Source organism: Oncorhynchus mykiss, chromosome 17 (genome assembly GCF_013265735.2).
Source record: "Oncorhynchus mykiss isolate Arlee chromosome 17, USDA_OmykA_1.1, whole genome shotgun sequence".
NCBI lineage: Eukaryota > Metazoa > Chordata > Actinopteri > Salmoniformes > Salmonidae > Oncorhynchus > Oncorhynchus mykiss.
In genome coordinates, this window is record NC_048581.1 from 78,712,666 (window position 1) to 78,729,452 (window position 16,787).

Genomic DNA, 16,787 nt, shown 5'->3' on the forward strand with positions numbered 1-16,787 from the left:
TGTCACCTATGAATGCTAATGGGACCCAGTGAGTGACAACACACCCAGTGTTACAACAAGTGATCGTACTGAAAGGTTGTTTGATAGTGATGAGATTGAGAGGTCATCTGATAATGTTGGTTAAGTCAGACAGCTTTGTCTACTATTTTTCAGACTCTAATCACCTTTGGTTTTCTTATTGGCCAAAGTCACGCCAGTCATTCTTATATTAGCCAATCAGTAGTCTCTATTCCAGAGAGTTCAGGGTTTGTGTAGGACCCCTAGCATGGCAAGGCAGAAGTCTGATAACATTGCTTTCCATCCTGATGAGCACCACCTGTTTAACTCCTGCTACCTTTTTCCCCTTGTAGACAATATCCTTGCTGACTGACATTTTTATTGTTTGCATAAGATGTAACTGCCTAAAGATCTCAAGAGCTAACATATGGAATTGTTTGAAGATTGTCATACCATTTGGCCTTTACTACCATAACCCATAGAAACATACTGAATAACACATTCATAAATGGCCAAAAAGACAGTCATAAATCATAAGGAAAAGTTTTTGTGTGTGCTATATCAAATATATAACAAATATTTTTGGATTTTTGGACACATATTTAACGCCTATTTTTGTTGGCACAAAACTACCTCCATACTTTCATTAGTTTGTATACGTTACCTTCAGACGAGTCCCGGGACACTTGTGGGGGTTGTAGAGCAAACCTTAGAGTGGTCACAATAGTTTGTAGACCAAACCGTTTGGACGCTACAGACGTTTTCATGAGAAGACTGATTTTCGGGATGTTTCATGGTCTGATAAACATTGCTGTAGCTCTGCCACCTTCCACCGCAGATTTCCATCCAGGTCGCAGTTCTAAATGAGAACTATGAAAGTACATTAGGTAGGCTAGTACAAATGTCTCAACTAGTCTACCTGGTTAAATAAAGGTTAAGTAAATCAATAAATAAAATAAAAAAAGATGGGAAGGACGCCATAGGAGGATATCGGGGGATTGAGACGCAGCCCATGAAATGTCTAGCTTAAACTGACGGATTTTGATGGGGATATTTTTGTTATGCTACTTAGATTGAAGCATGGCTGCGTCAGTAGACTCTTAAGGATTAAAACCCTCTAAACTGGAAATACTGCCTCCTCGTTGCTCAGGATGGACAATGCTGTAGTGGTACTACCGGCCTTAAAACCAACACCCGAGTTTTCTATCTATTTTAATAGTCCTTCGATTTTGTAACCAACCCATATTTCTCATGGTCCTTACGAGCCGGACACAATAATTGTTAAAGCCCAAGGATGCCAATCTCCAGAGAAGATCCTCCTCAAGTTGTGGTTCATCCACTCCGTTAGACTCCCCCCCCCCCATCGTCGAGTCGACTATGACGTGAGCTAAAAGTCAAGGCAGAGAACACCACACAACAACACTCCGAGGGACCATGAGCAGAGGGAACTGTGGGAGGAATTACTTCCTCTCAGAACCAGACCAGCAGCAGTTACCCTTCTGCAAAAGATGAGCGAAGCACCCGGTCTTCTTACACAACACTCGCAATGTGCCTGAAGCTAATTGGAGAGGAAAGATGAGACATGAGATAATGGAGCTAACTTCCTCCGCTTCAATGAGTATCCAGCAGTTCAAGTCAAACCAAGCCATGAGGTCGAAGGAATTGTCCGTAGAGCTCAGAGACAGGATTGTGTTAAAGAACAGATCTGGCGAAGGGTACCAAAAAATGTCTGCAGCATTGAAGATCCCCACGAACACAGTGTCCTCCATCATCCTTAAATGGAAGATGTTTGGAACCACCAAGACTCTTCCTATAGCGGGCCCCCGGGCCAAACTGAGCAATCGGGGGAGAAAGGCCTTGGTCAGGGAGGTGACCAAGCACCCAATGGTCACTCTGACAGAGCACTACAGTTCCTCTGTGGAGATGGGAGAACCTTCCAGAAGGACAATCATCTCTTCAACACTCCACCAATCATGCCTTTGTGGTAGAATGACCAGACGGAAGCCACTCCTCAGTAAAAGGCACATGACAGCCCGGTTGGAGTTTGCCAAAATGGCACTTAAAGACTTTCAGACCATGAGAAACATTATTCTTTGGTCTGATGAAACCAAGATTGAACTCTTTGGCCTGAATGGCAAGCGCCATGTCTTGAGGAAACCTGGCACCAACCGTCCCTACAATGAAGCATGGCGGTGGCAGCACAGGACAGAAATGTCAAAAATATTAAAATGGTTCTGTAAATTGTTTGTCCTCTTGTGCTGTGATGGCGCAGCGCATAGCCTGACAGAGTTTTGTCTTTGTATTTTTTTTTTCAAGACAAATGAAGACTGGACAGGCTGAATGGTTCTGTATCTGTGAATAGTTTGTTTGTCATTGTATTTTCTAATGATCTGTCGCTTGACAAACATGCGTAGCCGGCGGAAAGATGAAATATTATTAGCAAATTTTTATTGTACAATGTTGTGGCATAAGTGTCAGGAGAATAACATTTTTACTCCTTTTGTGAGTGAAACAATATCTGGGGAAATTGAAGACCTTTCTGTGTGTGGAATAAATGCAGGCTGCAGTAGACGTTATTATTTCGTTGATAACTGAATAGGATTAAATCATCTGCATTGTGATTTGTTTTTTACCTTTGAACAATGTGTTAATGAGTGTAAGAACATACCACCCTAATATCTACCGTCAAATAAATCTGATCTCAAATCCAAAATGCTGGAGTATATTTCTTACACATTGTAATATATGCCTACATTGTTTTATCTTTTCTTTTTTTAAAGATTGTAGTGGTTGCTCATCAATCCCTCTGCTTCCCAAGTCAGTCAGTGGTGTGAGTGAATGGCTGTCCCCTCCAAGCCCGGCCTCTTTCCATTCCTACAAAAACAAAGGTGGGTCAGCGACCTCCATGTACAGTTGAAGTCAGAAGTTTACATACACCTTAGCCAAATACATTTACATTGAGTTTTTCACAATTCCTGACATTTAATCCTAGTAAAAATTCCCTGTTCTTAGGCCAGTTAGGATCACCACTTTATTTTAAGAATGTGAAATGTCAGAATAATAGTGAAGAGAATGATTTATGATTTATCACATTCCCAGTGGGTCATAAGTTTACATACACTCAATTAGTATTTGGTAGCATTGCCTTTTAATTGTTTAACTTGGGTCAAACATTTCAGGTAGCCTTCCACAAGTTTTCCACAATAAGTTGGGTGAATTTTGGCCCATTCTATTGCATTGAGGTCAGGGCTTTGTGATGGCCACTCCAATACCTTGACTTTATTGTCCTTGAGCCATTTTGCCACAACTTTGGAAGTATGCTTGGGGTCATTGTCCATTTGGTAGACCAATTTGCGACCAAGCTTTAACTTCCTGACTAATGTCTTGAGATGTTGCTTCAATATATCCACATAATTTTTCTTCCTCGTGAAGCCATCTATTTTGTGACGTGCACCAGTCCTCCTGCAGCAAAGCACCCCCACAACATGATGCTGCCACCCCTGTGCTTCACGGTTGGGATGGTGTTCTTCAGCTTGCAAGCCTCCCCCTTTTTCCTCCAAACATGACAATGGTCTTTATGGACAAACAGTTGTATTTTTGTTTCATCAGACCAGAGGACATTTCTCCAAAAAGTACAGTTGCGAACCGCAGCAGTTGAAAACCATAGTCTGGCTTTTTTTTATGGCGGTTTTGGAGCAGTGGCTTCTTCCTTGCTGTTCGGCCATCCAGGTTATGTCGATATAGGACTCGTTTTACTGTGGATAAAAATACTTTTGTACCGGTTTCCTCCAGCATCGTCACAAGGTCCTTTGCTGTTGTTCTGGGATTGATTTGCACTTTTCGCATCAAAGTACATTCATTTCTAGGAGACAGAACGCGTCTCCTTCCTGAGCAGTATGACGGCTGCGTGGTCCCATGGTGTTTATACTTGCATACTATTGTTTGTACAGATGAACGTGGTACCTTCATGCATTTGGAAATTGCTCCCAAGGATGAACCAGACTTGTGGAGGTCTTTTTGAGGTCCTCTTTTGATGTTCCCATGATGTCAAGCAAAGAGGCACTGAGATTGAAGGTAGGCCTTCAAATACATCCACAGGTACACCTCCAATTGACTCAAATGATGTCAATTAGCCTATCAGAAGCTTCTAAAGCCATGACATTTTCTGGAATTTTCCAAGCTGTTTAAAGGCATAGTGAACTTAGTGTATGTACACTTCTAACCCACTGGAATTGTGATGCAGTGAATTATAAGTGAAATAATATCTCTGTAAACAATTATTGGAAAAATGACTTGTGTCATGCACAAAGTAGATGTCCTAACCGACTTGCCAAATCTATAGTTTGTTAACAAGAAATTTGTAGAGTGGTTGAAAAACGAGTTTTAGTGACTCCAACCTAAGTGTATGTAAACTTCCAACTTCAACTGTACCTCGACAGAAGATGCCCTCCAGCCTCAAGCAGGCCATTGCCCAGCGAAGTAGGGTTGCGGTGGCAGATAGGCGGCAGATGGTGATGGAGACTGGTGACGCCATGCGTGAGAACTGCCCCAATACCAACAAGGCTGTATGCAGTGAAATTGCAAAAATCCATTGTAACGCGGTACCCAAAGACTTTTGGAGACCTGACAGGGGAAGCCAAACTACTTGGCAGTGGGTACCACTCCCTGATCACTAAGATTAAGACCAGAGTGGAGCATAAAAATCATAACAGCACTTTAGATAGAATCTGAAATCTCAAAAGTAGCAATGAAGAGGAAAGTAACCTCAGCGGCAATGGGCAGGCAAAAACCTCAAGAACCAAAGTTGACAGTTACAGCTGCTCAAATCAAGTTTTATTTGTCACATGCGCTGAATACAACCTTACCGTGAAATGCTTACAAGCCCTTAACCAACAATGCAGTTTCAAGAAAAATAAGAGTTAAGGAAAATATTTACTAAATAGTTCTTGAGGCGTCACTATAGACCTGGGTTCAATCTCATGCTGTGTCAAAGCCGGCCGTGACCGGGAGACCCATGTGGAGGTGCACAATTGTGGCGGTGCACAATCGCTCTAGCAACTCCTTGTGGCGGGCCGGGTGCCTGCAAGCTGTCTTCCGGTCACCAGCTGGAAGGTGTTTCCTCCAACACATTGGTGTGGCTGGCTTCCGGGTTAAGCAAGCAGTGCGGCTTGGCAGGGTCATATCTCGGAGGATGCATGCCTCTCGACCTTCACCTCTCCTGAGTCCGTAGGGGAGTTGTAGCGAGGCAGCAAGACTGTAACTGCCAACTGGGGAGAAAAAGGAATAAATAAATAAAAAACAATAAAACAACAATTACGAGGCTATATGCAGGGGGTACCAGTACTGAGTCAATGTACAGTGGTAAAGGTTAGTTGAGGTAACTGAGGGAATATGTACATGTAATGTATGTAATAGATAATAAACAGCGAGTAGCAGCGGTATAAAGAAAGGTGGGTGGGGGGGTCAATGCAATTATTCCGGGTAACCATCTGATTAGCTGTCTTATGGCTTGGTGGTAGAAGCTGTTAAGAAGACTTGTGCCGCGGTACCGCTTGTTGTGCAGTAGCAGAGAGAACAGTCTATGACTAGGGTGGCTGGAGTCTTTTAGGGCCTTCCTCTGACAACGCCTGGTATAGAAGTCCTGGATGTCAGGAAGCTTGGCCCCAGTGATGTACTGGACCGTACGCACTACCCTCTGTAGCGCCTTGCGGCTGAGCAGTTGCCATACCAGGCGGTGATGCTACCAGTCAGGATGCTTTCGATGGTGCAGCCAAATATTTTCAGTCTCCTGAGGGGGAATAGGGGTTGTCATGCCCTCTTCACGACTGTCTTGGTGTGTTTGGACCATGATAGTTTGTTGATGATGTGGACACCAAGGAACTTCAAGCTCTCAACCTGCTCCACTCCAGCCCCGTCGATGAGAATGGGGGCATGCTTGACCCTCCTTTTCCTGTACTCCATGATCCTCTCCTTTGTCTTGATCACTTTGAGGGAGAGGTTGTTGTCCTGGCACCACACTTCCAGGTCTCTGACCTCCTCCCTACAGGCTGTCTCATTGTTGTCGGTGATCAGGCCTACCACCGTTGTGGACCGGCAAACTTAATTATGGTGTTGGAGAAATGCTTGGCTATGCAGTCATGGGTTAACAGGGAGTACAGAAGGGCAATAAGCACGGGGCCCCGTGTTGAGGATCAGCATGGCAGACGTGATGTTGCCTACTCATACCACCTGGGGGCGGCCCGTCAGGAATCAATCAATCTATCAAATGTATTTAAAAAGCCGTTTTTACATCAGCCGATGTACATCAGCCGATGAGGAAGTCCAGTATCCAGTTGCAGAGGGGGGTGTTTAGTCCCAGGGTCCTTAGCTTGAGATTTGAGGGCACTACGGTGTTGAACACTGTAGTCAATGAACAGCATTCTAACGTAGGTGTTCCTTTTGTCCAGGTGGGAAAGTTTTCTGCAGGGTTATGGATCTGGTCTAAAATGAGGTATTAATGATTCCCAGATGGACTGTATATATATCATGCAGATTTCAAGTGTAATTTTTACAACATATCCTTTTTCATGTGGTTGACTGTGTTTGTGACTTTGGGTGGGTCCAGTCCAGTGAGTAGTCAGTAGTACGTTTTGTCTGTTGTCCAGACTGTAGACTGGGTGAGGGTAGAGGAAATAGATGTTGAGAACTCCCCCTATATCCCACTCTGCATTCCAACCCCTGTCTTTATCTCAGCTTTGGAGATAGTGTGGGAGTAGAGGAAGAGTAAAGGGGAGGACTGGCGTCTGTGAGAAAAGCAGGGGCGGCAGAGGAGAGAGGGGTACTGAGGGTTACAGAACCAGTCATAGTTCCCCAGGAACTGAAATTTAAGGTAAGTCACAATATCAAAGACGGGAAAAGTCCTTGTAACTTTTCATTAAGCTTTGGTTACAATGTTATCTAGAGGATTTAAATATTTGTTGTGGTTTGAAATGAACAGTGTGTATGGAATTCAAGTCAAATATGCCATACAGTATACCAACATTATTATGTGTGTATTGAAATAGATTATTTGAGAATCAGTAAAAGTAACTAATTAAATATACATGTTTTGTTATTCTCAATCTAGAGTGTTGTTAGAGTCAATATATTTTGTTGTCACTCTCCCTCATACTATGCTCAGTCCTCATGTTTGCTCCTTTTAGTACCAGGTACCACAAACAGTACAGTTTTCTCATCTGTGAAAAAGCCTAATGCAAACCAGATGAAGATGTTATGGTGCGTGAATGAGGACCCAAAAGCGAATTAACAAACAGAGTACTTTAATGACGAACATACGTGGGCTCAGATGGACAGGTAGATTCCGACAGGACAGGACAAGGTTGCAGCACACACGATGATAGTCTGGTTCAGGCATGAGACACATAAACAAACAAACAAGAATCCGACAAGGACAGGAGCAGAAACAGAGACAGATATAGGGACCTAATCAGAGGGAAAAAGGGAACAGGTGGGGAACGGGGTGAATGGGTAATTAGGAGGAGACAAGGCACAGCTGGGGAAAAGAGGGGGAGAAAAGGTAACATAACAACGACCAGCAGAGGGAGACAGGGTGAAGGGAAAGGACAGAGACAAGACAACATGACAGTACCCCCCCACTCACCGAGCGCCTCCTGGCGCACTCGAGGAGGAAGCCTGGCGGCAACGGAGGAAATCATCGATCAGCGCACGGTCCAGCACGTCCCGAGAGGGAACCCAACTCCTCTCCTCAGGACCGTACCCCTCCCAATCTACTAGGTACTGATGACCACGGCCCCGAGGACGCATGTCCAAAATCCTACGGACCCTGTAGATGGGTGCGCCCTCGACAAGGATGGGGGGGGGGGGGGGGAAGACGAGCGGGGGCGCGAAGAACGGGCTTGACACAGGAGACATGGAAGACCGGGTGGACGCGACGAAGATATCGCGGCAGAAGAAGTCGCACTGCGACAGGGTTAATGATTTGAGAGATACGGAATGGACCAATGAACCGCGGGGTCAACTTGCGAGAAGCCGTCTTAAGGGGAAGGTTCTGAGTGGAGAGCCAAACTCTCTGACCGCGACAATATCTAGGGCTCTTCGTTCTACGCTTATTAGCAGCTCTCACAGTCTGCGCCCTATAACGGCAAAGTGCAGACCTGACCCTCTTCCAGGTGCGCTCGCAACGTTGGACAAAAGCCTGAGCGGAGGGGACGCTGGACTCGGCGAACTGAGATGAGAACAACGGAGGCTGGTACCCGAGGCTACTCTGAAAAGGAGATAGCCCGGTCGCAGACGAAGGAAGCGAGTTGTGGGCGTATTCTGCCCAGGGGAGCTGTTCTGACCAAGACGCAGGGTTGCGAAAAGAAAGACTGCGTAAGATGCGACCAATAGTCTGATTGGCCCGTTCTGCTTGACCGTTAGACTGGGGGTGAAAGCCGGAAGAGAGACTGACGGAAGCCCCAATCAAACGGCAAAACTCCCTCCAAAATTGAGACGTGAATTGCGGACCTCTGTCCGAAACGACGTCTGACGGAAGGCCATGAATTCTGAAAACATTCTCGATGATGATTTGTGCCGTCTCTTTAGCAGAAGGAAGCTTAGCAAGGGGAATGAAATGAGCCGCCTTAGAGAACCTATCGACAACCGTAAGAATAACAGTCTTCCCCGCTGACGAAGGCAGTCCGGTGACAAAATCTAAGGCGATGTGAGACCACGGTCGAGAGGGAATAGGAAGCGGCCTGAGACGGCCGGCAGGAGGAGAGTTACCGGACTTAGTCTGCGCGCAGACCGAACAAGCAGCCACGAAACGACGCGTGTCATGCTCCCGGGTGGGCCACCAGAAACGCTGGCGAATGGAAGCAAGCGTACCCCGAACGCCAGGGTGACCGGCTAACTTGGCAGAGTGAGCCCACTGAAGAACGGCCAGACGAGTAGGAACGGGAACGAAAAGAAGGTTCCTAGGACAAGCGCGCGGCGACGGAGTTTGAGTGAGTGCTTGCTTTACCTGCCTCTCAATTCCCCAGACAGTCAACCCGACAACACGCCCCTCAGGGAGAATCCCCTCGGGGTCAGTGGAGGCTACTGAAGAACTGAAGAGACGAGACAAAGCATCAGGCTTGGTGTTCTTAGAGCCCGGACGATAAGAAATCACGAACTCGAAACGAGCGAAAAACAGCGCCCAACGCGCCTGACGCGCATTAAGTCGTTTGGCAGAACGGATGTACTCAAGGTTCCTATGGTCAGTCCAAACGACAAAAGGAACGGTCGCCCCCTCCAACCACTGTCGCCATTCGCCTAGGGCTAACCGGATGGCGAGCAGTTCGCGGTTACCCACATCATAGTTACGTTCCGACGGCGACAGGCGATGAGAAAAATACGCGCATGGGTGGACCTTGTCGTCAGAGAGGGAGCGCTGAGAAAGGATGGCTCCCACTCCCACCTCTGACGCGTCAACCTCGACAACGAACTGTCTAGAGACGTCAGGTGTAACAAGGATAGGAGCGGATGTAAAACGATTCTTGAGGAGATCAAAAGCTCCCTGGGCGGAAACGGACCACTTAAAGCACGTCTTGACAGAAGTAAGGGCTGTGAGAGGAGCTGCCACCTGACCGAAATTACGGATGAAACGACGATAGAAGTTCGCGAAGCCGAGAAAGCGCTGCAGCTCGACGCGTGACTTAGGGACGGGCCAATCAATGACAGCTTGGACCTTAGCGGGATCCATCTTAATGCCTTCAGCGGAAATAACAGAACCGAGAAATGTGACGGAGGAGGCATGAAAAGTGCACTTCTCAGCCTTCACGAAAAGACAATTCTCTAAAAGGCGCTGGAGGACACGTCGAACGTGCTGAACATGAATCTGGAGTGACGGTGAAAAAATCAGGATATCGTCAAGGTAAACGAAAACAAAGATGTTCAGCATGTCTCTCAGGACATCATTGACTAATGCCTGAAAGACAGCTGGAGCGTTAGCGAGGCCGAAAGGAAGAACCCGGTATTCAAAGTGCCCTAACGGAGTGTTAAACGCCGTCTTCCACTCGTCCCCCTCCCTGATGCGCACGAGATGGTAAGCGTTACGAAGGTCCAACTTAGTGAAAAACCTGGCTCCCTGCAGGATCTCGAAGGCTGAAGACATAAGAGGAAGCGGATAACGATTCTTCACTGTTATGTCATTCAGCCCTCGATAATCTATGCAGGGGCGCAGAGACCCGTCCTTCTTCTTGACAAAAAAAAACCCCGCTCCGGCGGGAGAGGAGGAGGGGACAATGGTACCGGCGTCAAGAGCTACAGACAAATAATCTTCGAGAGCCTTACGTTCGGGAGCCGACAGAGAGTATAGTCTACCCCGGGGGGGGGTGGTTCCCGGAAGGAGATCAATACTACAATCATACGACCGGTGTGGAGGAAGAGAGGTGGCCCTGGACCGACTGAACACCGTGCGCAGATCGTGATATTCCTCCGGCACCCCTGTCAAATCACCAGGCTCCTCCTGTGAAGAAGAGACAGAGGAAACAGGAGGGATAGCAGACATTAAACATTTCACATGACAAGAGACGTTCCAGGAGAGGATAGAATTACTAGACCAATTAATGGAAGGATTATGACAAACTAGCCAGGGATGGCCCAAAACAACAGGTGTAAAAGGTGAACGAAAAATTAAAAAAGAAATGGTTTCACTATGATTACCAGAAACAGTGAGGGTTAAAGGTAGCGTCTCACGCTGAATCCTGGGGAGAGGACTACCATCCAGGGCGAACAAGGCCGTGGGCTCCTTTAACTGTCTGAGAGGAATGTCATGTTCCCGAGCCCAGGTCTCGTCCATAAAACAGCCCTCCGCCCCAGAGTCTATTAAGGCACTGCAGGAAGCTGACGAACCGGTCCAGCGTAGATGGACCGACAAGGTAGTGCAGGATCTTGAAGGAGAGACAGGAGTAGTAGCGCTCACCAGTAGCCCTCCGCTTACTGACGAGCTCTGGCCTTTTACTGGACATGAAGTGGCAAAATGACCAGCGGAACCGCAATAGAGACAGAGGCGGTTGGTGATTCTCCGTTCCCTCTCCTTAGTCGAGATGCGGATACCTCCCAGCTGCATGGGCTCAGCACCCGAGCCGGCAGAGGAAGATGGTAGTGATGCGGAGAGGGAGGCGACGGAGAGCGCAAGCTCCTTTCCACGAGCTCGGTGACGAAGATCAACCCGTCGCTCAATGCGAATAGCGAGTTCAATCAAGGAATCCACGCTGGAAGGAACCTCCCGGGAGAGAATCTCATCCTTTACCTCTGCGCGGAAACCCTCCAGAAGACGAGCGAGCAAGGCCGGCTCGTTCCAGCCACTGGAGACAGCAAGAGTGCGAAACTCAATAGAGTAGTCTGTTATGGATCGATTGCCTTGACATAGGGAAGACAGGGCCCTGGAAGCCTCCTCCCCAAAAACAGATCGATCAAAAACCCGTATCATCTCCTCCTTAAAGTCTTGATACTGGTTAATACACTCAGCCCTTGCCTCCCAGATTGCCGTGCCCCACTCACGAGCCCGTCCAATAAGGAGAGATATGACGTAGGCGACACGAGCAGTGCTCCTGGAGTAAGTGTTGGGCTGGAGAGAAAACACAATATCACACTGGGTGAGGAACGAGCGGCATTCAGTGGGCTCCCCAGAGTAACACGGCGGGTTATTGATTCTGGGCTCCGGAGATTCGAAAGCCCTGGAAGTGGCCGGTGGATCGAGGCGGAGATGGTGAACCTGTTCTGTGAGGTTGGAGACTTGGGTGGCCAGGGTCTCAACGGCATGTCGAGCAGCAGACAATTCCTGCTTGTGTCTGCCTAGCATCGCTCCCTGGATCTCGACGGCTGAGTGGAGAGGATCCGAAGTCGCTGGGTCCATTCTTGGTCGGATTCTTCTGTTATGGTGCGTGAATGAGGACCCAAAAGCGAATTAACAAACAGAGTACTTTAATGACGAACATACGTGGGCTCAGATGGACAGGTAGATTCCGACAGGACAGGACAAGGTTGCAGCACACACGATGATAGTCTGGTTCAGGCATGAGACACATAAACAAACAAACAAGAATCCGACAAGGACAGGAGCAGAAACAGAGACAGATATAGGGACCTAATCAGAGGGAAAAAGGGAACAGGTGGGGAACGGGGTGAATGGGTAATTAGGAGGAGACAAGGCACAGCTGGGGAAAAGAGGGGGAGAAAAGGTAACATAACAACGACCAGCAGAGGGAGACAGGGTGAAGGGAAAGGACAGAGACAAGACAACATGACAGAAGAATGTGACGAGACACATACATTTTTAGAATACTCATTATCCATCTAATGGATTCAAATCTCACTCTTGTTGTTTCACACAAGGAAAATTGAGTTGCTTAGATTTAGACAGGAGAAGACAGTGCAGTCTGCCCTATTCTGGAACTGAATATAACATAATAATAAATGCCATTTAGCAGATGCTTTTAGCCAAAGTGACTTGAAAACATTTTCCATGTGGGTGGCCACAGTGGATATCAAACCCACAATACTGGTGTTGAAAACACTATGCTCTACCAACTGAGCTAAAGAAGACTTCTGTATACATGTGCAAAGACTCACAGGAAAGAAACAGATGTCTACATACATGTTTCTAGTCTGATTTAAATGAGAGAGAGAGAGAGAGAGAGAGAGAGAGAGAGAGAGAGAGAGAGAGAGAGAGAGAGAGAGAGAGAGAGAGAGAGAGAGAGAGAGAGAGAGAGAGAGAGAGAGAGAGAGAGAGAGAGAGAGAGAGAGAGAGAGAGAGAGAGAGAGAGAGAGAGAGAGAGAGAGAGAGAGAGAGAGAGAGAGAGAGAGAGAGAGAGAGAGAGAGAGAGAGAGAGAGAGAGAGAGAGAGAGAGAGAGAGAGAGAGAGAGAGAGACCACCTTTCCACTGTCTCAAAACTCTGTCTGTGTCCAGGACACCTGAGTGTGGCCTCAGTGGAAGCTCCCAGCCATCATGGTTTTTCTGCTCATGTCTGTGACTGTGCTTCATCTTTTCACTCTGGCCATGCTGTTCATCGCCACCATGGAGAAGGTGAGACACTCTCCACTGTTAGCCAATCTGTCTCTGTGGCACTCCCTTTCCTGACTTATTTTTATTTTATTGAACCTTTATTTAACTATGCAAGTCAGTTAAGAACAAATTCTTATTTACAATGACGGCCTTTACAATGACGTATCAAAGTCTGAGAAGAGAAACCACAACCATGTTGAATATCAACATACTGATGGCACTATGGTGCTTTAAGAAAACCCCAGCGTGACCTAAAATATGCAGGAATTAGATTTATGGATATTTTATTACTTCGAAAGCTCTGGTGGAATCCCACAGTGGGGACCCAGTTTTATGGTTTTGTCAGATTGCCATGCACACAGAACCTGCCAGCTGAATGTAACCTGTCTCTCTCTAGTTCTGGTGGGTTTGGTCAGATTGCCATGCACACAGAACCTGCCAGCTGAATGTAACCTGTCTCGCTCTAGTTCTGGTGGATTTGGTCAGATTGCAAATGCACACAGATCCTGCCAGCTGAATGTAACCTGTTTCTCTCTAGTTCTGGTGGATTTGGTCAGATTGCCATGCACACAGACCCTGCCACCTGAATGTGACCTGTCTCTCTCTAGTTCTGGTGGGTTTGGTCAGATTGCCATGCACACAGAACCTGCCAGCTGAATGTAACCTGTCTCTCTCTAGTTCTGGTGGATTTGGTCCGATGCTGAAATCACAGACCTCTGGTCTAACTGCATTCACGACAACGCAACGGGAAACTGGCTGTGTGCTGCCTCTAACGAAAATGGTAAATCAAGTGGAAAATTATGTTTTTTTTAATGATACGTATCTAGTCTACTTAGATTGAGGATCTCTCTTTTTATAACCTTGGATTATTCTGTCTGTTTATGCCTATACAGGCATTGAGTCTGTAAAGTTACAGGTCTGTGAGAGCCAGAAATCTTGCTTGTTTGTAGATGACCAAATACTTATTTTCCACCATTATTTGCAAATAAATTCATAAAAAATCCTACAATGTGATTTTCTGGATTTTTTTTCTCATTTTGTCTGTCATAGTTGAAGTGTACCTATGATGAAAATTACAGGCCTCTCTCATCTTTTTAAGTGGCAGAACTTGCACAATTGGTGGCTGACTAAATACTTTTTTGCCCCACTGTATATGGTCATGTGGTTTTATTTTCAATAAATCAAATCAAATTTGATTAGTCACATGCACGCACATGCTTACTTACGAGCCCCTAACCAACAATACAGTTTTAAAAAATATGGATAAGAATAAGAAATAAAAGTAACACGTAATTAAAGAGCAGCAGTAAAATGACAATAGTGAGATTATATACAGGGTGGTACTGGTACAGAGTCAATGTGCGCGGGCACCGGTTAGTTGAGGTAATATGTACATGTAGGTAGAGTTATTAAAGTGACTATGCATAGATGGTGACAACGGAGAGTAGCAGCAGTGTAAAAGAGGGGGGGGGGGCAATGCAAATAGTCTGGGTAGCCATTTGATTAGGTGTTCAGGAGTCTTATGGCTTGGGGGTGGAAGCTGTTCAGAAGCCTCTTGGACCTAGACTTGGAGCTTTGGTACCGCTTGTCGTGCGGTAGCCGAGAAAACAGTCTATGACTAGGGTGGCTGGAGTCTTTGGGCCGTCCTCTGACACCGCCTGGTATAGAGGTCTGAGAATCCCTGCCAAATCTTTTCAGTCTCCTGAGGGGGAATATGTTTTGTCGTGCCCTCTTCACGACTGTCTTGGTGTGCTTGGACCATGTTAGTTTGTTGGTGATGTGGACACCAAGGAACTTGAAGCTCTCAACCTGCTCCACTGCAGCCCCGTTGATGAGAATGGGGGCGTGCTCGGTCCTCTTTCTCCTGTAGTCCATAATCATCTCCTTTGTCTTGATCACGTTGAGAGAGAGGTTGCTGTCCTGATACTAAATGGCCAGGTGTCTGACCTCCTCCCTATAGGCTGTATAGTCCTATTCAATGTGTCTGTGTGTTGATCCCAATGACATGGAGTCTCATTGTTCCTCTCTTGTTTCTCCAGACTGGCTGCAGGCAGTCCAGTCCCTGACTGTCCTCTCAGTGATCTTTTCCTCTATCTCCTTCCTGGTCTTCCTGGGTCAGCTCTTCACCATGTCTAAAGGAGGGCTCTTCTATTTCACAGGCCTCTGTCAGGTTTTTGCAGGTACTGTACTGGACAAGAATTGACCAGTTTATGACACCCAGTTCTTTCATGTGTGTGTGAGGTTTTATCTTTAACCTAGAGAAGTTCTCTGTTCATGTTTGTTATTGACACACATTTATTCTCTAAAGAGCATTTACCCTCCCTGTCCCCTTTCTGCTCTGCTCCACCAGGTTTCACATCATTTGCCGCCTGTCTGATCTTCACATTCCACCGTAAGAAGATCCTGGACGACACCAGAGACCTGAGCATTGGCCACTTTGGCTACTGTTTCATTCTGGCCTGGTCCTGTGTACCGCTCTTGCTCTTCAGTGGAGTCCTGTATGTTCACCTGCGCAAGAGGCAGTGAACTAAGACATACATGAGCAGCATTATTCAGTATTACTTGGTATTGTTAGTCTATTATCACTTGACTGTACACTCTTAAAAACAGGATTCCAAAAGGAATCTTCAGCTGTCTCCATAGGATAACCCTTTTTGGTTCCAGTTAGAACCCTCTGTGGAATACGTTCTACATGGAACCCAAAATGGTTCTACCTGGAACCAAAAATAGTTATTCAAAGGGTTCTACTATGGGGCCAGCTGAAGAACCCTTTTAGGTTCTAGATAGCACTCTTTTTCTAAAGTGTAATGAACAACAGAGACACAATGTACGATGTCTTTATTTTATCTGTGTTAAATGTATATATGTATTGTGTATCTGTGAAATACTTTAAATTGAGTCTTCATTTTATAGACTATTCTTTACTGTATGCAATATTGCTGCAGTTTGGGTTAATTCGGTCATTTCTGTGATAAAGTATTTGTTTGCATAAAATCTTCCTCGTGATCAGCAAGACATGCCTCAAGACATGGAATTAACTGGAGAGTGGCTGTCGTGCGTTCAATTCCCCTGTGAAATATTGTTTATCTTAATATGTGATACTCCACACCACATTCCCATTGTGGAGCTCCAGTATGCCACACTATAATAAGCCCAGTAGGCTGTGCCAGAAATATGTTCTTTACATTTCAGAGACACTCCTGTGAAGGGGCAGTCATAGTTGGCCACCACATTATATTATCTTACTGTATACTGTAGATCATGTCAAATAGCATCAATCTCTAAATAAAAGTTACCCTCAGTAACAATCCACATCTCATAACATTATTTTGAGGATGGATGTTGGAACTTGGATGAGAGTCAAAATCAGGTTTCAGGGGAGACAGAGGTCTGCCCCCCAGGAAGGCTTTACTAGGACAAGAAGTGTACACCAGTCAGTCGGTGGGAGTCTGACTCCAGTCCTGTTCCTGCGGCTTACAGACCTGGCCGTCTGGTTGGGCCGGTTGGAGGACAGTCTCAGAAGACAGCTATGAATGAAAAGGTTCTCTTTCATCACCACATAATAGATACAGTAGGGACGGAAATATTACATACACTCTGTTAGGGAGACGCCCAAAAAGCCTTTATTGTGGAATAATATAGCCACACAGAATCTACAAGTTGGAACACAAGTTGACATGGGGATTTGAAAGTTGTCAGCTGTGCCCTTCAGGGCAAACGGTGTAGATTATCTCGAGGAGACAGGCTTGTGACCTGATCATGG

The 16,787-nt window shown here is 46.3% G+C and overlaps 1 protein-coding gene across 1 annotated transcript; it reads left to right on the forward strand.

Annotated features, from left to right (window-relative positions):
- The first annotated feature begins 6,722 nt into the window (after positions 1 to 6,722).
- LOC110494635 (epithelial membrane protein 3) lies at positions 6,723 to 16,332 on the forward strand. The gene is made up of 5 exons (XM_021569874.2): positions 6,723 to 6,865; positions 12,929 to 13,045; positions 13,703 to 13,805; positions 15,064 to 15,204; positions 15,375 to 16,332. Exons 2-5 carry the CDS (start codon positions 12,968 to 12,970, stop codon positions 15,548 to 15,550), a joined length of 498 nt encoding a protein of 165 aa, XP_021425549.2. The 5' UTR covers positions 6,723 to 6,865; positions 12,929 to 12,967; the 3' UTR covers positions 15,551 to 16,332.
- Positions 16,333 to 16,787: the final 455 nt, after the last annotated feature.